Below are 25,416 nucleotides of genomic sequence, written 5' to 3' on the forward strand. Positions count from 1 at the left end.
GCGTTCGCCTGCGCGGGAGAGTAGAGCGGCGGCGCGGGCGGAGGGAGCGCCAGTCGGGGCCGGGACGCCGGAGAAGAAGGAAGGAAGGGAAGAAGAAGGGAGGGGACCCCGTTCGGAGCGGAATCGGCGCCGCCGGGGCAACCGGAGCGGGAGATGGGAAGGCGAGGAGTCCGGAAGGAAGTGGATTAAGCGAATTGGACGCTGAAGAAGGCGGAGGAGGGGGAGGAGGGGGGCGGCGGCGGCGGCGGCGGCGGAGGATGGTGCGCCCGGAGGAGGAGAGCGAGGAGGAGGAGGAGGAAGGAGCGCCCCCGGGCCCCCGGAAGTGCCGCTGCCCCCGCCGCCCGGCTTCCGCTTCCCCTTCCGCTTCCGCTTCCCCTTCCTCTTCCTCGGCGCGGCTGCTGGGCCTGCTGCTGGCGCTGCTCCGCCTGGCCTCTCCGCTCCTGGCCAAGAACCTCGAGCCCGTCGCCTGGACCGCCGCCAGCCACAAGTACGCGCCCACTCCCCTCTCCCCCTCCCCTCCCCCTCCCCGCAAAGGCTTCTGGGGAAGGAAAGAAAGACAGAGAGACCTCCACCACACTTCTCCTCTGGGTCCAGGAGCCGCCCAGGAGCCTCTCCTGTCTTGGGGTTCTGGAGGGCCCTCCGTCGGGAGGGGTTTGGTTGTGTTTGCTGGAAGGCAGAGAGGCCAACGTGCTCTTCTTGCCTGGCAGAAAGAAAGAAAGAAAGAAAGAGGGGGAAGGGGTGGGCTGGGGGGCCCTGTTTGGGGTCTCCTCCGTCTCTAAGATTCTCTTACTATTATTATTATTAAGGAGAGGCTGAGTGGCCATCTGTCCGGAGTGGTTCAGTTGTGCTCTTCTTGCCTGTCAGGAAGAAAGAAGGAAGGAAAGAAAGAAAGGAAGGAAGGAAGGAAGGGGTTGGGCTAGGTGGCCCTGTTTGGGGGCCCTTCCAGCTCCAGGATTCAGTTCTTGTTGTTGTTATTATTATTAAGGAGAGGCTGCCTGGCCATCTGCCGGGAGTGATTCAGTTGTGCTCTTCTTGCCTGGAAGGAGGGAAGGGGTTGGGCTGGGTGGCCCTGTTTGGGGGCCCTTCCAGGAGTCTATTATTATTATTATTATTATTAAGGAGAGGCTGCGTGGCCATCTTCCGGGAGTGGTTCGGTTGTGCTCTTCTTGCCTTGCAGAAAGAAAGAAACAAAGGAGGAACGGGGTTGGGCTGGGTGGCCTTGTTTGGGGGCCCTTCTGTCTCTAGGATCCTGTTGTTGTTGTTGTTATTATTATGATGGAGTGGCCAGGTGGCCCTCTTTGGGGTCTCTTGTGACTCTTGGGTGTTGTTGTTATTATTAAGCAGAGGCTGGCTGGCCATCTGTCGAGAGTGGTTCGGTTGTGCTCTTCTTGCCTGGCGGAAAGAAAGAAGGAAGGAAGGAAGGAAGGAAAGGGGTTGGGCTGGTGGCCCTGTTTGGGGTCCATTCTGTCTCTAGGATTCTATTATTATTATTTTTATTATTATTATTAAGGAGAGGCTGGGTGGCCATCTGCCGGGAGTGGTTCGGTTGTGCTCTTCTTGCCTGGCGGAAAGAAAGAAGGAAAGAAAGGGGTTGGGCTGGGTGGCCCTGTTTGGGGTCTCTTCCAGGATTCTATTATTATTATTAAGCAGAGACTGAGTGGCTGTCTGTCAGGAGTGGTTCAGTTGTGCTCTTTTTGCCTTGCAGAAAGAATGAAAGAAAGAAGGAAAGGGGTTGGCCTGGGTGGCCCTGTTTGGGGTCCCTTCTGTCTCTAGGATTCTATTATTATTATTATTATTATTATTATTATTAAGGAGAGGCTGGGTGGCCATCTGTCAGGAGTGGTTCGGTTGTGCTCTTCTTGCCTGGAAGGAAGGAGGGAAGGGGTTGGGCTGAGTGGCCTTGTTTGGGGTCCCTTCCAGCTCTAGGACTCTTGTTGTTGTTATTAAGCAGAGGCTGGGTGGCCCTCTTTGGGGTCTCTTGCAACTCTAGGGTGTTGTTGTTGTTATTAAGCAGAGGCTGGGTGACCATCTGTCGAGAGTGGTTCGGTTGTGCTCTTTTTGCCTGGTAGAAAGAAAGAAGGAAGGGAGGGTTTGGGCTGGGTGGCCCTGTTTGGGGCCCCTTCCAGGAGTCTAATATTATTATTATTAAGGAGAGGCTGGGTGGCCATCTGCCGGGAGTGGTTCGGTTGTGCTCTTCTTGCCTGGTGGAAAGAAGGCAGTTGTGCTGGGTGGCCCTCTTTGGGGTCCCTTCCGACTCTAGGGCGTTGTTGGTATTATTAAGCAGAGGCTGGGTGGCCATCTGTTGGGAGTGGTTCGGTTGTGCTCCTCCTGCCTGGAGGCAAAAGGAAAGGGGTTGGACTGGATGACCTCTGGAGGTATCTTCCAAATACAGGATTCTGTTGTTGTTCTTATGGAGGCTGAGTGGCCATTTGTCGGGAAAGTTTTGATTGTGCTCTTCCTGCATAAAGAAAGGGGTTGGACTGGATGACTCTGGAGGTCTCTTCCGACTCGAGGATTCTGTTGTTATTTTATTATTATTACTATTATTATTATTGCTTCTGTGGGTGAGTGGCCATCTGTTGGGAGTGGTTCGGTTGTGCTCTTCCTGTCTGAAAGCTGAAAGAAAGGAGGCAGTCGGGTTGGATGGCCCTCTTTGGGGTCCCTTCTGACTCTAGGATTCTGTTGTTATTATTAAGCAGGGGCTGGATGGCCATCTGTCAGGACGGCTTTGGTTGTGCTCCTCCTGCCTGAAGGCAAAAGGAAAGGGGTTGGACTGGATGACTTTTGGGGTCTCTCCCAACCTTAAGATTCTATTATTATTATTACGGAGACTGGGTGGCCATCTGTCGGGAGTGGTTTAGTTTATTTATTATTTATGTATTGACTTTGCTTCTCTACCGCTGTATCTCAAGCCCGAAGGCGACTCACGGCGGTTCACAAACAGTAGAAACAGTAGAAACAGCAGTGGTTCCATACAACATATAACAATTGACTTAACACATTATCCATACATTACCAATAAGCAATTACAATGCACAATTATTACAAAAAACAACCGTACCCAATCTTCTCATCATCCAAGCGTAGTTTAGTTGTGCTCCTCTTGCCTGGCGGAAAGAAAGGGATTGGACTGGATGGTCCAATACTCTTCCGACTCTAGGATTCTATAATAATAATAATTATTATTAAGCAGAGGCTGGGTAGCCATCTGTCAGGAAGGCTTTGATTGTGTTTCCCTGCTGGCAGAAAGGAAGAAGGGGAGGGTGAACTGGATGGCCGTTGGGGGTCCCTTCTGACTCTAGGATTCTATTATTATTAAGGCTGAAAGGCTGTCTGTCGGGAGTGGTTCTGTTGTGCTCCTCCTGCCTCACAGGGAAGAAGTGCAAGGCTTTGTTGTGTGTGCGTTTTTTGTTGGTGTTCATATGGCTCTAGGAAGAGGGTCAAAAGCACACCAGGCTCACTCCACCCTTTGGGGGGCTTTTCAGTAAAAGTGGGGTGGCCATCTGCCGGGAGTGGTTTGGTTGTGCTCCTCCTGCCTGAAGGCGGAATAAAGGGGGTTGGACTGGATGGTTCTTGGGGATCCCTTCTGATGCTAGAATTCTGTTATTATTAAGCAGAGGCTGAGTGGCCATCTGTCGGGAAGACTTTGATTGTGTTTCCTGCCTGGGAGGCAGAGGGAAGGATGTTGGGCTGGGTGGGCCTCTTTGGGACCCCTTCCAACTAGTATTCTATTATTATTATTATTATTATTATTATTATTATTATTATTACGGAGGCAGGGTGGCCATCTGTTGGGAATGATCCAGTTGCGCTCGTCCTTCCTGAAAGCTGGATGACCCTCTATGAGGTTTCGTCCAGCTGTAGGTTTCTGTTATTGTTGTTGTTATTAAGCAAAGGCTGCATGGCCATCTACTGGGAAGGTTTTGATTGTGCTTTTCTTGCCTAGCGGAAACAAGGGGATTGGGCTAGATGGCCCTCTTAGGAGTCCCTGGTGGCCATCTGTCTGGAGAGCCTTGATTGTGTCTTTCCACCTTGCAAAAGTGGGGTTGGACTGGGCATCTCTTAGGGCCTCTTCCAAGTCTATGATACTATATCTCTCTCACACAAATATATCTTATCTATCATATCTATGGTTGGATGGTCGTCTGTCAGGAGGGCTTGGGTTGTGTTCTTCCTGTCTGAAGGCCGAAAGGAAGAAGGGTGTTGGACAGGATGGCCTTTGGTTCTTTCCAAACTCTAGGATTCTGCTGTTGTTGTTGAAGCTGGATGACCATCTGTCGGGAGTGGTTTGATAGAAAAATGGGGTAGGACTGGATGCCCCCTGAGGTTCCTTTCCCACTCTCGGATTCCTATCCTTCTCCATGAACTTAGAATCTCTGGATGGCCATCAGTAGGGAGTGGTCTGATTGTGCTGATTCTCCTTGGCAGAAATAAATATTTCTCTTTCCAAGCCAGTTGTATCTCTCATAGTTATGGTCACCCATCTATGGCTGGACGGCCATCTCTTGGAAGGGCTTGGATGGTGCCCTTCTGTCTGACCGAAGGGAATTGGACTGGACTGGATGGCCCCTGAGGTTCCCATCACAACCGAGGATCCTATGAGTCTGTTGTGCTGTTTTTCCCTGAACTCGCCAATGTCTACGAAGCAGAATGGCCATCTGTTGGATGTGGTTCGATTGTTCTCTTCCTACCTAGCAGAAAGAAGAGGGTTGGGCCGGGTGGCCTTGGAGGTTCTCATCCAACTCTAGGATTCCATGATATATCTATCACATTGTTATCAATGTATCTAGATACGTATATATATCAATCAATCGTATCTATCACCATCTGTTTGTGATGGCATGGCCATCTGTCAGGAGGGTTTGAGTGGTGCTTTCCTGCTTGGCAGAAGGGGGCTGGACTGGATGCCACTTGGGGGCCCCTTCTAGCTCTGGGCTCCCAAGATATATTAATCTTTCATATCTATAGAAACTCCAAAACCAGTGGGCCAATTGACACCAAATTTGGATACAAGACACCTAACTACCCAATGTATTCCCAATTTGATTTTGTCATTTGGGAGTTGTAGTTGCTGCGATATATAGTTCACCTACAATCAAAGAGCATTCTGAACCCCACCAATAATGGAATTGAACCAAACTTGGCACACAGTTCTCCCATGACCAATAGAAAACACTAGAAGGGTTTGGTGGGCATTGACTTTGACTTTGGGAGTTGTAGTACACCTACATCCAGAGAGCACTGTGGACTCAAACAATGATGGATGTGGACCAAACTTGGAACGAATACTCCATATGTCCAAATGTGAACTCAGATGGAATTTGGGGGGGGGGGGGAGGAATTGACCCTGACATTTGGGAGTTGTAGTTACTGGGATTTATAGTTCACCTACAATCAAAGAGCATTCTGAACTCCATCAATGATAGAATTGAACCAAACGGGGCATACAGGACTCCCATGACCAACAGAAAACACTATAAAGGTTTGGTGGGCATTGACCTTGAGTTTGGGAGTTGTAGTTCACCTACATCCAGAGAGCACTGTGGACTCAAACCATTTTAGATCTGGACCAAACTTGGCACAAATACTCCATATGTCTGAATATGAACACAGATGGAGTTTGGGGGAAATAGACCTTGACATTTGGGATTTGTAGTTACTGGGATTTATAGTTCACATACAATCAAAGAGCATTCTGAACCCCACAAACGACAGAATTGGGGCAAACTTCCCACACAGAACCCCCATGACCATCAGAAAATACTCAAGGCCACCCATTCCAACTTCCTTCACCAGGGCAAGAAAACGTAATCAAAGCCCTCCTGACAAAGAGCCATCCAGCCAGAGATATAGGTAGATAGATATGATTCACACACAGAGAGAGATATAGTATCATAGATTTGAAAGGGACCCCTAAAGAAGGTCAATTCTATGTTGCATGTTCCAGAGTAGGCAAACCAGACAATCTCCACATCAACACTGATGGAAGAAACAACATGTGGCGGCATGGCCATCTGTCAGGAGGGTTGGATTGTGTTTTCCTGCCTGGCTGAAGGAGGCTGGGCTGGACGGCCTTTGGAGGTTCTGTCTAGCTGTAGGCTCCTATGATATATCTATCATATTGATATAGATCTTTCACCATCTACCTGTGGTGGTATGGCCATCTGTCGGGAGGGCTTGAATTGTGCCCTGCCTGGCTGAAGGGGGCTGGACTGGACGACCTTTGTGGGTCCTGTCTAGCTGTAGGCTCCTTTGATGTATCTATCATGTTGATCTTTCTCTCTCACCATCTACCTGTGGCGGCATGACCATCTGTCAGGAGGGCTTGGATTGTGCCCTTCTACCTGGCTGAAGGGGGCTGGACTAGATGGCCTTTGGGGGTCACATCCAACTCTAGGCTCCTATGATATATCTCATATCTTCCTATCATCTCCCTGTGTGTGTCAGTCATATCTATCATATTTATGTTCCTCCATCTACAGCTGGATGGCCATCTGTCAGGAGGGTTGGATTGTGTCTTCCTCTAGGCTGGATTGGAAGGGTGTCCCTTCCAACTCCAGGAGTCCATGATAGGTCTATCATATCAATATATCAATAGGATAGAGGGCTTGGTTCGCTTGGATCGTGCCCTTCTGCTTGGCTGAAGGGGGCTGGACTGGGTGGCCTTTGGGGGCCCCTTCCGTCTCTGAGATCATGGCACGGAGGCCCTTCCTCTTGGCCCAGCCCTTTGCCAAGATGGGTGATTTATTTCCCGGGAAGCGGTGTCTCTGTGCCTGGCGAAGCCCCTTCCCCGCCTGCAGAGCCTGGGGGGCTTGGGTCAGGAGCCCCTCTCATGGCCTTACGAGTCAATGCTGAGCTTAGTGTCCCAAGCTTTTTTGAAGGGAATGCGTCTGGTCGATTGGGGTCCCTTGGAAACCAGAACTCTGCTGGTTCTGTCCCAGCCGAAACCTGTAATGTTGTGGGAAGGCTGTACTTGCTTGGTTTTTGGGGACGCTAAAGGGACGCAAGCCCAGCTGAGCCCGCCGGCACTTGCTTACCGATAAACATGCGGACGGGAGTGCCGTGAATGGTTCCGAAATGGGATCCAAATCCTGTGGGAAACTCACAGGGTGTTGTTGGTGGTGTGGGGAGCCTTTATGGCTTGGCGCACCCCGAAACACTGAAATGGAAGAGGCTGGTGAGGGGACGAGTGCCATGACTGGGAAAGAATAGGGATGGACACGGCCGGCTGACCACTCAGTCCAAGGCACATTTCTAATTCCTGCGACGCATGGGGTTGCCTAGGGAGGAAAAGGGGTTTTTGTGCCCATTGGCACAGGCAATGGCATCTTCTCGGCTCAAAAGCCTCCTGTGGATTTATTTTTCAGTCTCGAACCTTGAATCGTTCCGCCAAAACTGAATCGTTTTAAAGGATTTGTTTTTTGCAAGCAAGGGATGAAAATAGTTGCAACCTTTTGCAAAGTGCAGCTTTTACAAGTTTCTTTCCTAGTGATCTGCAACGTGTAAATAAACATAATGGAGATTTTGGTCGTGTCAGGAGCGACTTGAGAAACTGCAAGTTGCTTCTGGTGTGAGAGAATTGGCCGTCTGCAAGGACGTTGCCCAGGGGACGCCCAGATGTTTTGATGTTTTTATCATCCTTGTGGGAGGCTTCTCTCATGTCCCCTTTGCATGAGGAGCTGGAGCTGATAGAGGGAGCTCATCCGCCTCTCCCCGCATTCGAACCTGCGACCTGTCAGTCTTCAGTCCTGCCGGCACAGGGGTTGAACCCACTGCGCCACCGGGGGACCCCATTTATATAATAGAGATAATAACAAGAATAATGATAAGCTCCCCCTTTCACTTGTCTCTGTTTGAAGGAATGATTTGAGAAGTCGCTGATACTGTATCTCTCTTTTGTACTTGTATTTATATGCACAAACATTCATGTCTGCAGACAGACAGACAGACAGAGCACTCTGTCCACATTGGTGAAACTGCAAATAGAAATGCAAACCTTCCAATTCTATAATTCTTTTGTTGTTGTTGTTATTATTATTAGCAGAGCTTGAATGGCCATCTGGTGGGAGGACTTTGATTGTGCCCCCCTGTCCTGGAGAAGAGGGTTGGATTGGATGGCCATTGGGAGTCCCTTTCAACTCTAGGATTCTATGTCTCCATAACATGCTGGGGGGCCATCTGTCAGGAGGGCTTTGATGGCATCCTTTCAAGAATGTGGTTGGATTGGATGGCATTTGGGAGACCCAACTCTAGGATTCTGTTATTGTTATTATTATTCTTAGCAGAGATTGGATGGCCATCTGTCAGGAGGGTTTTGATGGTGTCCTTCCTGGGTTGGATTGGCCTGCCTCCGAGGGCCCTTTCCAACTCTAGAATTCAGTTGTTGTTGTTATCAAAGCTTGGGTGGTCATCTGTTGGGAGGATTTTGATGGTGTCTTTCCTGGCAGAATGGGGTTGGACTGGATGGCATTTGGAGGACCCTTCCAACTCTAGTATAATATAATAATTTAGATGGTCATCTGTTGGGAGGGCTGTGATGGCGTCCTTCCAGGGTTGGATTGGATGGCCTTCGAGGGCCCTTTCCAACTCTAGGATTCAGTTATTAATATTATTATAATGTAGTATTGATATTATTATAATTAGCAAAGCTTGGATGTTATTTATTATTATTTATTTATTATTTACAGTATTTGTATACCGCTTTTCTCACCCTGAGGGGGACTCAAAGCGGTTTACACACAAGTCATGGCAAAAATTCAATGCCAGTACAAACAATTAGAATTATACATTACAATTAAACATAAATCAAATTAAAACAGTACATCCATAAAGAATAAAACAATTATTAAAACAATAAAACAGTCTCCTTTGTTGGATCGCCGTTCCAGTCATAGTCTTTCCAAAATGCTGCATTCATTTACTTCTACTGGCAAAAGGCCTGGTCCTAAAACCATGATTTTATTTTTTTCCTAAAAGCCAGGAGTGAGGGAGCGGATCTTACCTCATTTGGGAGTGTGTTCATCTGTCGGTAGGATTTTGATGGTGTCCTTCCTGGCAGAATGGGGTTGGACTGGATGGCATTTGGAGGACTCTTCCAACTCTAAGGTTCTCTGTATTGTCAAAGGCTTTCATGGCCAGAATCACTGGGTTGTTGTAGGTTTTTTCGGGCTGTATGGCCATGTTCTAGAGGCATTCTCTCCTGACGTTTCACCTGCATCTATGGCAAGCATCCTCAGAGGTAGGATTCTTATTCTTATCATCATTGTTGTTATTACTATTATTATTAGCAGACTTTGGATGGTTATCTGTTGGGAGGGTTGGGTCCTTCCAGCCAGCCATAGACCCTTTCCTTCCTCTTCATTTGTCGGCCGAGCTTTGATTGTGTTTTTCCTGCATGACGGCAGAGTGGGGTTGGACTAGACGACCTCTGGGGGTCTCTGTTATGATTCTGTGCTTCCTTTTCCTGTCTGCGTTGGTTGGGGGACCAATGTGAGGAGTCCTCGATACTTCATGTCTTTAGCCTCTGATGTCAAGTGTGGTGGAGGCTCCTTCTTTGGAGGCTTTGAAACAGAGGCTGGATGGCCATCTGTCAGGGGTGCTTTGAATGCAATATTCCTGCTTCTTGGCAGAATGGGGTTGGACTGGATGATGGCCCAGGAGGTCTCTTCCCACTCTTTGATTCTAGGATTCTATGACAATAAGCCGCTCACTTGTCCATCTGAGTCACTTTGGAAAGCAAGCCAGCAAGAGTTTGCTTTGCTGTGGATATCAACTTGTTTGCATTGCGTTTGTTGCACCTTAGCAAAGTTGTGATGCTTGGTTGGTGCTTGGTGTTTTGTTTTTTGTGCATGGGTTGCAAGTCCCCTTTGCCTGGAATCATTGCAGCATTGCACTCAGGCCTTTGCAAAACCATTCAAGAAGGATGTTCACAAGGCGGAAAGGCCTGCTCTGCTGCTGTTGCGCACATGCGCTGGCCGGGCCTCCCTTTGTCTCCCAGGCTTTTCCTTTCGGGGGCGGGAAAGTGGCCAGAGAAACCACATCATCATCCTCCTCCTCATCATCATCCTAATCCTTGCATTACACATTGTTTTCCTTCCTAACGGGCCCTGCTGGATCGCTTAGTCTGGAGGAACGCCCCCCCCCTCCCCCCGGGCCCAATTCGTTTGCACAAGTTTTTCCGACGGCTTTGCATTTCTGTGCAAAAGCTTTTGGAAAGAAATCCAAAATCGGAGTGCATTTGGACTCGGAAAAGGAGAAGAATAACATGGTTGCGGGTCAGGTTCCTCTTCTGTTTTGTCATTGGGGAAATAGAGTGCCATGTAAACAAAGTTTCATTATTTATTTGTTATTGTTTTGTATTGCGTCGCATCTACGTTTCAGTGGTTTTTTAACCGATACATTTTTTTTGTTTCTGTTGCTTTTTTAACAGACGTAACTTTGTTCCCAATTTAGGAACGCGTTTATAAATATCTCCTGGTATTTATTCCAACTATGTATACAGCGTTACATTCTTGCTGAGCAGGCAGAGTAGATGGGGATTTTTGCAGTTGCAAAGCCCCGTTTGCACCCAGAAGGATACTGGGAGCACTGGTGCAAGGGCTGTTTCAGCTCCAGGGCAGGAATGGGCAAACTTGGGCCCTCCAATGTTTTGGACTCCAACTCCCACAATTCCTAGCAACCTCAGGCCCCTTCCTTTTCCCCCTCAGCCGCTTAAGCGGCTGAGGGGGAAAAGGAAAGGGCCTGAGGTTGCTAGGAATTGTGGGAGTTGGAGTCCAAAACATTGGAGGGCCCAAGTCTGCCCATTCCTGCTCCAAAGCCATGATGGAAGCTGGGACCTACTGGAAGGAGCCATGGCTTCAAATGGACCCCACTTGAACTTCATTCCAGCCATGAAAGTCTTTGACAACACACTTGCGCAATTGTTTTCCAATCCTGGGTCACACTTAGAATAAAATTATTATTATTATTATTATTATTATTATTATTATTATTATTATTACTACTATTGGTTCACACTCTGGTTACATCCCGTATAGACTACTGCAATGCACTCTACGTGGGACTGCCTTTGAAGGCTGTTCGGAAGCTTCGAATAGGGCACTAGCCAGGTTGCATATAGACTACTGCAATGCACTCTACATGGGACTGCCTTTGAAGGCTGTTCGGAAGCTTCGAATAGGGCACTAGCCAGGTTGCATATAGACTACTGCAATGCACTCTACATGGGACTGCCTTTGAAGACTGTTCGGAAGCTTCGAATAGGGCACCAGCCAGGTTGCATATAGACTACTGCAATGCACTCTACATGGGACTGCCTTTGAAGACTGTTCGGAAGCTTCGAATAGGGCACTAGCCAGGTTGCATATAGACTACTGCAATGCACTCTACATGGGACTGCCTTTGAAGACTGTTCGGAAGCTTCAAATAGGGCACTAGCCAGGTTGCATATAGACTACTGCAATGCACTCTACATGGGACTGCCTTTGAAGACTGTTCGGAAGCTTCAAATGGCCCAGTGGGCACTAGCCAGGTTGCTTACTGGACCAGCATACAGGGAGCACACAACTCCCCTGTTGTGTCAGCTCCACTGGCTACCAATCTGCTACCGAGCACAATTCAAAGTGCTGGCTTTGGTCTATAACAGTGTTTGTCAACCGTGGGGTCGGGACCCCGGGGGGGGGGGGGGGTGTCGCGAGGGGGTATCAGAGGGGTTGCCAAAGACCGTCAGAAGACAAAGCATTTTCTGTTGGTCATAGGGGTTCTGTGTGGAAAGTTTGGCCCAATTCTATTGTTAGTGGGGTTCAGAATGCTCTCCAGTTGTAAGCCAACTGTAAATTCCAGCAACTACAACTCCCAGATGTCAAGGTCTATTTCCCCCAAACTCCCCCAGGGTTGAGAACCACTGGCCTATAAAGACCAAAACGGTTCCGGCCCAGCTTGCCTGTCCGAATCTATCTCCTCTTACGAGCCATCTCAGGGGTTAAGATAATTGGAGGAGGCCCTGCTCTTGGTCCCACTTGGATGAGAGAGAGGGCCTTCCTTCTTGGTGGTGGCCCCTCAGTTGCGGAACTTCCTCTGCCGTGGTATTAGATCAGCCCCCTCCCTCCCAGCTTTAGAAGGAAAGTAAAAAACAAACAAACTTGGCCTTGGAGTCAGGCTTTCAGAGAACAGAGCAGTGCAATAACAGGTTCGGAATATGCGCAATGACCGTGGAACAGCTTTGGACTACGATTTCTGGGTGACGTGATTTTCATATTGAATGTAATGCTTGTAAGTCTATATAAATAAACATGTAATGTTCGTTTGTGGGATTAACATAACTCCAAAACCACTGGACCAATTGACACCAAATTTGGACACAAGACACCTCTCAGGCCAATGAGTGACCATCACTCATAAAAACACGTAAAAACACAACAGAAAAAAGCAAAAAGACACAACAGCACATGCACAAAACCACATACATACAAATATATATACACACAAAATACATATGCAGAGACTGGGCCACAGCATTGGATGGCAGGGGACGGCTAGTGCTTACCGTTTATTCCGGCATATAAGACGACTGGGCGTATAAGACGACCCCTAACTTTTCCAGTTAAAATATAGAGTTAAGACGACTCCCATGCATAAGACTACACCCGCGTATAAGACGACCCCTGACTTTTGAGAAGATTTTCTTGGGTTAAAAAGTAGTCTTATACGCCAGAATGTACTGTAATATGTATTGATTTTAATTTAATTTATTTGAAGCTTAATGTTTTGTGTGTGTTTTAAGGCGTTGAATAATTGGGTTGTTGTAAGTTTTTCGGGCTGTATGGCCATGTTCTATAAGCATTCTCTCTTGATGCTCAAGCGGCTGAGGGGGAAAAGGAAGGGGTCTGAGGCTGTGAGGAATGGTGGGAGTTGGAGTCCAAAATACCTGGAAGGCCATAGTTGGCCCATGCCTGCTGTGGAGGAAGCTTCCTTGCACTCCGCAGAGGCAACAAAGCCTGATGTTGGTTATGGGCCCAGCACTCGGCTTAAGTGGCTGGGAGGAAAAAGGAAGGGGCCTGAGGCTGTGAGGAATGGTGGGAGTTGAAGTCCAAAACATCTGGGAAGGCCATAGTTGGCCCATGCCTGCTATGCAGGAAGCTTCCTTGCACTCCGCACAGGCAACAAAGCCTGACGTTGGTTATGGGCCCAGCACTCGGCATAAGCGGCTGAGGGGGAAAAGGAAGGGGCCTGAGGCTGTCAGGAATGGTGGGAGTTGGAGTCCAAAATACCTGGAAGGCCAAAGTTGGCCCATGCCTGCTGTGGAGTAAGCTTCCTTGCACTCTGCACAGGCAACAAAGCCTGACGGTGGTTATGGGCCCAGTACTCAGTTTAAGTGGGTGGGGGGGGGGGAAAGGAAAGGTCCTGAGGCTGTTAGGAATGGTGGGAGTTGGAGTCCAAAACACCTGGAGGGAGGGCCAACGTTTGCCCAGGCTTGGCCTAGATCAGTGGTTCTCAACCTTCCTCATGTCGCGACCCCTGAATACAGTTTCTTATGTTGTGGTGACCCCCAACCATAAAATTATTTTTGATACTACTTCATAACTAATTTTGCTACTGCAATGGATCATAATGTAAATATCTGATAAGCAGGATGTGTTTTCATTTACTGCATCAAATTTGATACAAATATCCTATACCCCCAAATTTGAATACTGGGGGCCTTGGGGGGATTCATTTGGGAGTTGTAGTTGCTAGGATTTATAGTTGACCTACAATCAAGAAGCATTCTGAACTGCACCAATGATGGAATTGAACCAGTGTTGGAACACACAACTCCCATGACCAACAGAAAATACTGGAAGGGTTGGTGGGTATTGATCTTGAGTTTGGAAGTTGTAGTTCACGTACATCCAGAGAGCAATGTGGGCTCAAACAATGATGAACAAACTTGGCATGAATACTCAATCTGCCCAAATGTGAACACTGGTGGAGTTTTGAGAAAATAGACCCTGATATTTGGGAGTTGTAGTTGCTGGGATTTATAGTTCACCGACAATCAAAGAGCATTCCGAACCCCACCAACAATAGAATTGGGTCAAAGTTCCCACACAGAACCCCCAGGACCAACACAAAATACTATTTTTTTCTGATGTTCTTTGGCGACCCCTTTGACACCCCCTCGCGACCCCCCCAGGAGTCCCGACCCCCAGGTTGAGAAACACTGGCCTAGATGGTCTTTGGAGGTCTCTTGGGTTGGGCTGGGGGAACCAAGGAGGGCCTTTCTGGGGCTGGACTGGGGCCTTTCTGTCCTCACGGGCCGTGCAGGCATGCCGATGGAAGAAGCAGCCGCCTCCCCCCGCCCACCGCCGTCTCTCTGCCTCCCTCGGACCCCTCTGCAGTTCGGAAGGACTTTCCCTTTTTGCAAACGAGGGATTAAAAATAGTTGCAGGCTTTTGGAAAGTGCAACTCTTAGGTTTCTTCTTTCCTCGCCAACTTTGACGTGGGAGGAACTCTCCCTTTCTCTTGTCTCTGGTTGGAGGAGCCAACGATGGTGAGGAGCCGCCGATATTGCCTCTCTCTCTCTCTCTCTCTCTCTTTTGTACATGCATTTATATGCGCAGACATTCAGATATATATATATATATATAAATAGGAGTCCTTTTGGGAAGCAAGCAAGAGTTCGCTTTGCTGTTGGTTTCAACTTGTTTGCATTGTTTGTTGCGTCTTAGCAAACGTTTCCAAAGTTGTGATGATCAGTGCTTGGAATCAAAAGTGTGTATGATTTCACATGGGTGGCTGTGCTGTTGATTTCTGTATCGGACCCCGAGACGTGTGTCCCGGTTGGGCTTGGCGTGTTCCAGGAGGGCAGAGCTTCCTTCCTTCATCTTTAGGGCCAACACAGAAATCGCTTTAGGGCGTTGCGGTGGGGTTTCCGAGCTGAATGGCCAACGTGTTCTAGCAGCATTTGCTCGTTTTGTTTCGCCTGCATCTGTGGCTAACGGCATCTGCAGAGGATCTGATAGGAGTCAAGCAAGTGGAGTGTATCTGTCTGTCTGTCTGTCTGTGGAATATTCATGGTTTCTTCCTTTCTGCTGAAATTGTCCATTCCACAAGCACACAGACCATTTCAACAGAAAGGAAGAAACCGTGAAAATGATCCCAGTGTGGCTTCCAGTATTGAAAAACACCAGAATCAAGACAGTGACTAATGAACGCCACCCAGGCACAGGAGGTCTCCTCCAGGCAGCAGGCAGTCAAGGGCCAGTGAGCACCACCCTGGCAGCAGGCAGTGCAAAGGGAACAAAGGCCAGGCTAATTCTGTAATAATAATCAGGAGGATGATGAGGGTGATGATGTCTCCAGGCAGCAGGCAACCAAGGGGTAGTGAACACCACCCAGGCTAAGGATGTCTCCACAGCAGTAAACTGTTCAAAGGGAACAAAGGTCACTTGCTGAGTCCCTTCAGGGAGAGAGGCCGGGTTATAAATAAAGTATTATTATTATGCTTCCAGAATTAATAATAATAATAATAATAATAATAATAGGTTGTGGTGAGTTTTCCAGGCTGCTTGGCCGTGTTCCAGAAGCATTCTCTCCTGACGTTTCGCTCACATCTGTGGCAGGTATCCCCAGAGGTTGTGAGGTCTGTTCGACGCTAGGCCAGTGGGGTTTATATCCCTGTGGAATGATGTGCAGGGTGGGAGAAAGAACTCCTCTCTGCTTGAGGCAAGTGAGAATGTTGCAATTGGCCATGGTGATTAGCATTGAGTGGCCTGGCAGCTTCAAAGCCTGGCTGATTGCTGCCTTGGTTGGGAGGTGTGAGCTGGCCCTGATTATTTCCTGTCTGGAATTCCCCTGTTTTCTGAGTGTTGCTCTTTAGAGTTTTTGATAATACTGGGAGCCAGATTGTATTCATTTTCATGGTTTCCTCCTTTCTGTTGACGCTGTTCACATACTTCTTGTGGATTTCTGTGACTTCTCTGTGTAGCCTGATGTGGTTGTTGTGGTAATAATAATAATAATAATAATAATAATAATAATAATAATAATCTCCCTGAAGGGACTCGGGGCGTCTTACAAAGGGACAAGCCCAGAGAGCACGGAATTAAAACATAATGCAACAAAATAAAATCAAAACAAAACCAAATAGAAACATATGATTCTATATCACAATAAAACATAACATCCTAAAAACAATACCACAGAGAGCAATAAAAGTGCCTTGTTCGGAGGGCTCTGAGTTTGTGCAAGATTCCTAGAGAGAGCTAAGGGAAAATGCAAAATTCAGTGGCAGGGATGGGAGAGTAATGTCCGTGGGCATTAAAATGTCAGAATTGTGAGCTGGAGAGACGTGCTAAAGTGCCAGAACTTGGGTATTATTGGGCCAGTTCTTTGGAGATGATGGTGATGGTGATGGTGATGGTGATGGTGATGGTGATGGTGATGCCTCCAGGCAGGAAGTGATCAAGAGCCAGTGAGCACCACCCAGGCTAAGGATGTCTCCAAGTCAGCAAACCATGCAAATGGAATAGATGCCGGACTCATACGCTGATTGATGGGTGGGTCCCACTCCAACACTTGCAAATCAAGCTTGCTTAATGGCACCCTTCACTCTTGGATCAATGGACATGGGTTCTTTCTCCGCCCTGGACATGGTTCCACAGGGATAGATGCTCCACTCGCTTGACCACCATCTCATCCTCTGGAGATGCCAATAGCCACAGATTTAGGTGACACGTCAGGAGGAGAAAATGCTGCTAGAACATGTTGGCTATAGTGCGCGAAAAGCACACCATTCCGATTCTGGACGTGAGAGGCTCCTTTGACAATGCGGGAAGCAGCATTCCTTGCCAGAGGAGGTGGAGGAGATCCTGTGACTGCCCTGGATCCGGGCCAAAGGGAGGGAGGGAGGGAGGGAGGAGGCGGCACAAACGCTGCTACCGCCAGCTTTTCTCAGAGTAGGAGTGGGATCCTGAGCAAAAGGGAGCGGAGGCGCTGCGTGTGTGTTTGTGTAGAAGTGTCCCCATTATGTTGCAGAAGTAGGGACAGAACCAAATCAAACCAAGTCAAAGAGATGGCAGTCCCTACTCCTTCCCAGTGCGTTCCCTCCACAGAGGTCAATGGGAAACCAGCCGTGCCCCCCCCCCCCACGGCAGCCATGTTTCCAGGTGAGGCACTCCTTACCTGCTGCTTTTGGGCGGCGCCGCCTTCCTCTCACCTTCCTTTTATGGTCTGCTTTCCACGGAGCAGAAGCCAGGCGTTTCCCAGGGAGGGAGGAGGAGAACGATGACGACTTTGCCTCGGTTGGGGCTGCCACGCAATCCTATAGTCCCCCAGAGGACATTTAGTCCACCCCCTGCTGTGCAGGAGAAGCACCACCAAAATCGTAGCATAATTAGAGTTGGAAGGGACCTCTTATCGTCGTCTGTTTCAAACCAGATGCAGGAGAAGCACAGTCAAAGCCCTCCCTACAGATGGCCATCCAGCCTCTACTTAAAAACCTCCAAGGAGGGAGGGTGTTCTGTCGCCACTGGGTCCGAACAGAATGTCTTTATTCTATAGAACGCACACTTTAAACCCAGTGGGAAGCCAGGGTGCCCGAAGAGAGATGGTTAGAGACTTCCAGAAGTAATGGGCTTTAGAGTTCTTTAAGGAACAAATCTTCAAACAACACTTCAAGGCTTTCTTACACTAGTCTTTAAGAGGCTGGCACTGGCTTGGTTTAACTGTACGATCTTAACAAGAAGAAGAACCCTTTGTAATCCCTCCCAGGCCGTCCATCACCTCGGCCTCGCTGGTCTGGGTAAACTGCCGATCCCCAAATGCGTCTGGAAACCGAGGAACCGACCAGACGAAGCTAGAAGATGTTTAGCTGGAGTTCTGTGGTTCTGCAGTGCTGTCCTGTGGAAACTTCAGGACTGTTTTCCCCTCTGGTGCTGTGAGGCTGTGAGCTCTCAGCCAGAGCCTTTGGGACCTTTTCCTTCTGTTTCCCTGGAACTGGATGGTCACTGGATGACCCCTGGATGGACCCTGGATCACCTTTGGATGATCCCCGGATGGCTATTTCTATTTCCCCGGAAGGTTTTGAGGAATGAAGCCTTTCCTACGGGACTAGCTGGTATGCGTCCTATAGACTGGCTTCTTTGTGTGTGACCGAAAAATGGCCCCTTCCCTCCAAAAAACCCAGAGAGGGGCGGGACCAGGGGTCCTAACTATTATTGACAGGCGGCTTACCCTATAAATGCAAATTATAACAGGAAACCCCCTGCTGCAAAATCCCAAGCATGGGATTGCACACAAACACTTAAACACAGCAAATAAATCTGGAGCTCCTGGAACAGCTGTTCCAGAACAGAGGGCATTGAGTTCTCCTACTGAGCATCAGGAAGTTCTCCCTAATGTTGATGTTCCTGCCCCTTGAACCCATGGCTCCGTTGAGTCCCAGTCTCTCAGGAAGCAGAAGGGAAACCTGCTCCTTGGGACAGCCTTTCACATTAAGATATGTATGTATTTACAATTTACATGTTCAGGAAAAACAGGGAAACAAATCTATATGCATGTATATATGCATGAACCAGTGCTTCCTAATATCGGTTCAATATTACTTTGGATGCTCCACCTCAGAGGGATCTGTGGCCTCCAGATCTTGGATCCTTTTAGTTGCTCTTCTCAGGACACCTTCCATCTCATCTGTGGTCAAGCCATGACCTTCATCCAGAGGATGCAGCCTCAGATCACATTGGCTTTTTCCGCTGCTGCATCACACTCTTGGCTCACCTTAAGTCCTCTATGTTACTATAATCAAGCCATGGCTATATTACTTTCCTGCATCCGGACACAAGAGTCCTTTGGGTGCAGCCTGGGATAACATTGGTGTCTTTTGCTATGGCATTCCACACTTGGCTCAAGTGCAGCTGGTGGTCACAGCTTCTCCTTCCTTCCTTCCTTCCTTCCTTCCTTCCTTCCTTCCTTCCTTCCTTCCTTCCTTCCCTCCTTCCCTCCCTCCCTCCCTCCCTCCCTCCTTCCCTCCTTCCTTCCTTCCTTCCTTCCTTCCCTCCCTCCTTCCCTCCTTCCCTCCTTCCCTACTTCCTTCCCTCCTTCCTTCCTTCCTTCCTTCCCTCCTTCCCTCCTTCCCTCCCTCTTCTCTTTCATCCAGAAGCCACTCTTTGCTTTGCCTCTCCTCCCCTGGGAAGGAAGCCCTGTGTTTGGACTGGACTCTTACTAAGGGCCTCACTGGGTCCAATCCAAAGAGTGGAAACCTGACTTGCCTCAAGTTGGGCCCCATCGTCATAACCTATAAGTAAGCGGCAGAAGGAGGAAAAGGAGGAGGCGTTGGCTCAAGCAGTCCCTTCCCAAAAGGGTCTTGGCCCTTGGATGTCCAGCACATGACTTAAATGTTCTTTTAAGGGATGCATTTCAGGGAGCTGTAAGAGGAGGTGGGTGATAAATAAAAGTTGTTGTTGTTGTTGCTGTTGTGTGTTTTGAGGGATGGACAGGGAGCCAGAGGAAGGTCATGGAGGGACACTGGCCAAGATGATGGTGATGTGGTCTGAGAGAAGGACGGGGAACCCAGAGGAAAGCCACGAAGGGACCCCAGCTGAGAAGAAATTATTATTATTATTTTTTGAACCACAACAAGATGAGTCCACAGCAAACAAGATCACTCTGCTGGCTGGTGTATTGGATCCCATGTCAGACCCTTCCCAAGTGCCTAGAACTGTGTGAGGTATCGGTGAATAATGTGTGCAGTTCCGAGCAGGGTGGCCTTTTGCAGCTGACGGGGTAATTTTGTCAGCGCCGATTGTTTTTAAGTGCAGGCCAACGTCTTGAGGCACTGCACCCAGTGTGCCAATCCCCATTGGGACCCCCGTGACTGGCTTGTGCCAGAGTCTTTGCAGGTCAATCTTTAAATCCTCATCTCGTGTCAAGCTTTTCTAGTTGCTTCTCATCGATCCTGTGTCATTTGGGATTGCAACATTGGTGACCCATACTTTGTTTCTTTCCCATGATCGTGAGGTCAGGAGTCTTGTGCTCCAAAACTCTGTCTGAATCCGGAAGTCCCAGAGGAGTTTGGCGTGTTCATTCTCTGTAACTCTTTCAGGCGTGTGCTTCCACAAGTTCTTTGCGACAGGCAGATGGTATTTGTGGCACAAGTTCCAATGAATCATCTGAGCAACGGTGTTGTGCCTCTGCTTGGAGTCTGTCTGTGCGATCGATCTTCTTGCAGCAGCTGAGGATGAGATCCATCGTTTTGCCTGCTTCCTTGCAGAGTCTACACTTGGGATCTCTTGTTGACTTTTCACTTCTGGCTTAGGTGGCATTGGTTCTAAAGGCTTGTTTTTGGGCTGCCAGAATCAGGCCCTCCGTCTGTGTTTTCCAAGTTGCATTTGTGAGACACATCCACATTTTTCCTTGTCAGTTTGGCTCCCAGTTTTCCCCAGGAACTCTTGTTGTTGTTGTTGTTTTTGTTGTTGTTGTTGTTGTTGTTGTGTGTTCTGAGGACTGAACAGAGATAAAGCCATGGAGGGATACTGGCCAACAACAACAACAACAACAGTTACATACTCTGAGGAATGGGCAGGGAACCTGGAGGGACATTTGCTGAGAATAAATTGTTGTTGTTGTTATTTGAAACACAGCCAAACTCTGCTTGCTGTTGTGTTGGCTCACATGTTGGACACTTCCCAAGTACCTGGGATTGTGTGATGAATTGGTGAATAATGTGTGCAGATCCATGTTGGGTGGCCTTTTGCAGCTGACCGGTGGTGATTGGGTCAGTGCTGATGGTGTTCAAGTGCTGCCCAAACCTTCAATCCACCCTTTTCCCTCTGCGATGACACCCTTCCAGTTTCAAAAGAAACCCACTAATGGAGGTTTGCCCCCACCTTGGTGGAAGAAACCACATGAATTGGCCCAGTTTTTTTCTGGAAATCTCCTCTCAAGTCGACCCTCAAACATCCCCGGCGAGAAGACTTCAGGATTCATCTCAACTTTTAACGACAACCAGTTGTGTTTGTGCTACTTTTGCACATCTTCTAAAAACTTTCCTGTGACACAGGCCATTTTGTGAGAGTTTCCTCCATGACCACGTTGAGCTCGTCCTCCTTTCCGTGGGGCAGCCTGCCTGCCTGCTTGCCTGTGGGGGGGGGGGGGGGGTTTCTCTCGAAACTCTGCCCGAGGAGGGAGGCGCCTCTCTGCCCTTCCCAGCCCCACATCACCGCCGCTCTCTTTCTCTCTGCTTGCTTCTCATGCGCAGCTTCAGTCGAGACGCCGGCCCCACGTGAGCCTGGGAACCTCTTTGCACAACTCTGCCGCCTCCGTTTCTCTCTCACCTGCTGAGGCTGTGTGGCCATCTGCTGGGGGGATTGGATGGTGCTTTTCCTGCATTGGCAGAATAAACTGGAGTTGGACTAGGTGGCCTTTACAGATCCTTCAATTTCCGTGAAGAAACCAGGAAAATGAACAAAATCCGGCTACCAGTATTAAAAAACTCAAAAATTACAACAGCAAAACAACAGAGGGGAAACAAACAGGCACAGAAAATCACTCCCAACAAAAGATTCCCCCAAGGCACTTCCAAGCTATTGAATGCTAATCAAGGTAATCAGCTGAAACATTCACAGCTAGGCCCAGCAGACAAAAGTCCTTTGTCTCACCCTGGTCATTCCACAGATATATAAACCCATTTTCCTAGTTCCAACAGACCTCAATACCTCTGAGGATGCTTGCCAGAGATGCAGGCAAAACTTCAGGAGAAAAATTGCCTCCAGAACATGGCCATATAGCCTGGAAAAACCTACAACAACCCAGTGATTCCGGCCATGAAAGCCTTCGACAATACACTTTACAGATCCCTTCCAACTCTTATTATTATTATTATTATTATTATTATTATTATTATTATTATTATTATTGAGGCTGGATGGCCATCTCTTGGGGGGAGCTCTGATTGTGCTTTTCCTGCATGAAGGCAGAAGGGGGTTGAACTAGATGGGCCTATGTGATCTCTTCCAACTCTGTTGTTTTTGTTGTTGTTGTTGTTGTTAATGAGGCCGGATGACCATCTGTTGGGGGTGCTGTGTGCTTTACCTGCAGGGTAGAAGAGGGTTGGGTTAGATGGTCTTTGGAGGTCTCTTCCAATTCAATGATGATGATTAATATTATTGAGGTTGGATGACCAACTGTTGGGCATGCTCTGGTTGTGCCTTTCCAAGACAGGGGAATGGAGCAGAGTCCCTATTCTATTCACATTTAGAATAGCCAGGCATTACTGTGCTGCCCCTTTACCTGTTTGGGGCTGCCTTTCCTTTGCTGCCCTATCTGCCCCCCAAGCTGCCCATCTCTTGCGGGTCATAGGAATGTGCTTTTCTTTTCCTGCATGAAAGCAGAAGAGGGCTGGACGGGGTGGCCTTTGGGGTTCTCTTCCAACTCTATTATTATTATTATTATTATTATTATTATTGATAATAAAAGCACGGTATGTCACAGCAAACGAGATCTCTCTGCTGGATTTCATATCACAACATCACAAGTCAAACACTTCCCAAGCAAATAGGACTGTGTGATGTATTTTTGAATGATGTGTGTAGATCCAAGTCAGGTGGCCTTTTGCAGTTGACAGATCGTGATTTTGTTGATGTTTATTGTTTCCAAATGCCGGCTGAGATCTTTTGGCACGGCACCCAGTGTGCCCATCACCACTGGGACCACCTGGACTGGTTGATGCCGCCAGAGCCTTTGCTGTTTGATTTTGAGGTCTTGATAGCGGCTGAGTTTTCCCCGTTGTTTTTCCTCAATGCGACTCTCACCTGGAATGGCGACATCAATAATCCAGACTTTTTTCTTTTCCACAATCATGATGTCTGGTGTACTTTGTCAGTCCGGATTCGAAAGTCCCGCAGTATTTTTGCATGTTCATTTTCCACGACCTTTGCAGGTTTATGATCCCTTTACCAATTCTTTGCTGCTGGCAGGTGGTCCTTGTGACATAAGTTCCCGTGAATCCTTTGGGCCACAGAGTTGTGCCTCTGCTTGTAGTCCGTCTGTGCAATTTTCTTGCAACAGCTGAGGAGATGGTCCCTGGTTTCCTCCGCTTCCTTGCACAGTCTGCATTTTGGGTCATCTGCTGATTTTTCAATCCTGGCCTTAATGGCCTTTGTCCTGATGCCTTGCTCCTGGGCTGCAAGAACCAGGCCTTCTTCTGCCTCCTTCTTCAGAGTTCCATTCATGAGCCATCACCAGGTCTTCTCCTTGTCAGCTTTTCCTTCAATCTTCTCAAGGAACTGCCCATGCAAGGCTTTGTTGTGCCAGCTGTCATCTCTGGTTTGGAGTGCGGTTTTCTTGTACTGACTCTTTGTCTGCTGTGCTTTGAGAAGTTTCCAACTATTGAGTTCCATCAAAGCAGGTTCTTGGCTTTCCTTGACATATTCTGCCAGGGCATCGTGTTTTTCTTCTTTGACTGCTTGTTTTACTTGTAAAAGTTGTTGTTATTATTATTATTGAGGCCATCTGTCGGGAGTGCTCTGATTGTGCTTCTCCTGCCTAGCGGAATAAAAGGGGGTTGGATTAGATGGCTTTTAGAGGTCACTTATAGCATGAAATGGACTCTCTCGTGACTCTGAAGGGTTTAGGTTGAGAGGCGCAACAGTCGGATCCTCGAAAGTGGAGGAAGTTGAACCTGGATCGAGATGAGAACGGATGACGCTCTGTCGCACGATGAATTTTGTTCTTGGGTTATGGAGGTCATTTCCTAATGGGTTCTATCCTAAAAATACGGGGAAACTTTATTAAACGGCCGAAACATTGCCTTTGTGGGAGGGACGCCGTCCTGGTCGAGTGCGCTTGGCTCTCCTCTTCGGGTCTCACGCACTTCAACCTGGTTTCTGGAGGAGAAGAACTCCTTTCCACGTGCGGGCTGCAGATCTGAAGAGGAATGGCACTTCCAAACCAGGAATGGGCCTTTTTCCCAATTTTGTTTCCAATTTTGTGAGTTTGATGAGGTTGCAAAACTGGCATCTGTTTGTGGGGAGGGGTCTCGGGGGTCAATCCATGTCAATACCAGGCCCTTTTCTTTCCCTTTCTCTCCTCCAAAGAAATATCTGAGGAGGCTTCGTCCAAAATTCTGTACATTGTTTTCTGTTCCCGGATCCATTGCAGAGAAGCAGCCGAGAAAGGCCTTTGTCTTCTTTTGAGGCTTCTCCTTCGGCAGAATTGACCCATGTTCCTCTTCCCTTCCTCATATGCAAACGATATGGTAATCAGCCTGCTTAATATTCACACACTGCTGCGTCATTGTGATCTTGACGGGGGGGGGGGGGGGGGAAGGTCGTTTCTGGGGAATTGGACACCTAAAAATATAATAATAATTAATAAATAATAAAGTTTTATGAAAATGAAACTATGGAGTTCCCATGGAGTTGTTGTTGTTGTTGTTGTTGTTGTTGTGTTCCGGCTTCAAGTTGTTTCCAACTTTGGGGGCTTTTCAGGGAGCCTCTTGTGGGGTTTCTTTGTCTAACAACAACAACAACAATAACAATAATAATAGTTGGAGGAGACCTCCAAAGGCCATCTAGTCCAGCCCTCTTCTGCTTTCGTGCAGGAAAAGCACATTCCTATTACGGCTAACATTAAAAAGCATTACAATATAAAATATACAAATATTAAGAGACAGTATTAAACATAATTTAGTCCTAAAATACAGCGCACATACACAAATGTGGGGAGGGTTATTGGAGTACCGTAATAGCAATAATTTTAATAATAACAACAGCAACAATAATAATTATATAATGTATTTCTTACCGGCCTCTCTTTGTGGCTTGTTGGAATATATCCCTTAAAAGCACACATAGAAGGAAGGTATAATAATAATAATAATAATACTAATCATAGAATCCTAGAAACAAGGAGTTTGGAAGAGACCTCCTGGGCCATCATCCAGTCCAACCCCATTCTGCCAAGAAGCAGGAATATTGCATTCAAATCACCCCTGACAGATGGCCATCCAGCCTCTGCTTAAAAGCTTCCAAAGAAGGAGCCTCCACCACACTCCCTCCGGGGCAGAGAGTTCCACTGCTGAACGGCTCTCACAGTCAGGAAGTTCATCCTCATGTTCAGATGGAATCTCCTCTCTTGGAGTTTGAAGCCATGGCTCCATTGCATCCTAGTCTCCAAGGAAGCAGAAACCAAGCTTGCTCCCTCCTCCTCCCTGTGTCTTCCTCTCACATATTTATACATGGCTCTCATATCTCCTCTCAGCCTTCTCTTCTTCAGGCTAAACATGCCCAGCTCCTTAAGCCGCTCCTCATAGGGCTTGTTCTCCAGACTCTGGATCATTTGAGTCTCCCTCCTCTGGACACATTCCAGCTTAGAGTCAATATCTCTCTTGAATTGTGGTGCCCAGAATTGGACACAATATTCCAGATGTGGTCTAACCAA

The 25,416-nt window shown here is 48.0% G+C and overlaps 1 protein-coding gene across 2 annotated transcripts in view; it reads left to right on the forward strand.

The window, feature by feature from the left end:
- Positions 1 to 243: 243 nt before the first annotated feature.
- The window catches only part of EFNB1 (ephrin B1), a 59,223-nt gene continuing 34,050 nt past the window's right edge, over positions 244 to 25,416 (forward strand). For both annotated transcript variants that reach the window (XM_060755986.2, XM_060755987.2), the window contains exon 1: positions 244 to 487. In XM_060755986.2, coding sequence (XP_060611969.2) covers positions 258 to 487 — 230 coding nt within the window. In that variant the 5' untranslated portion in view covers positions 244 to 257. The remainder of the gene's footprint in view (positions 488 to 25,416) is intronic.

This window comes from Anolis sagrei, chromosome 10, assembly GCF_037176765.1.
Source record: "Anolis sagrei isolate rAnoSag1 chromosome 10, rAnoSag1.mat, whole genome shotgun sequence".
Classification (NCBI taxonomy): Eukaryota; Metazoa; Chordata; class Lepidosauria; order Squamata; family Dactyloidae; genus Anolis; species Anolis sagrei.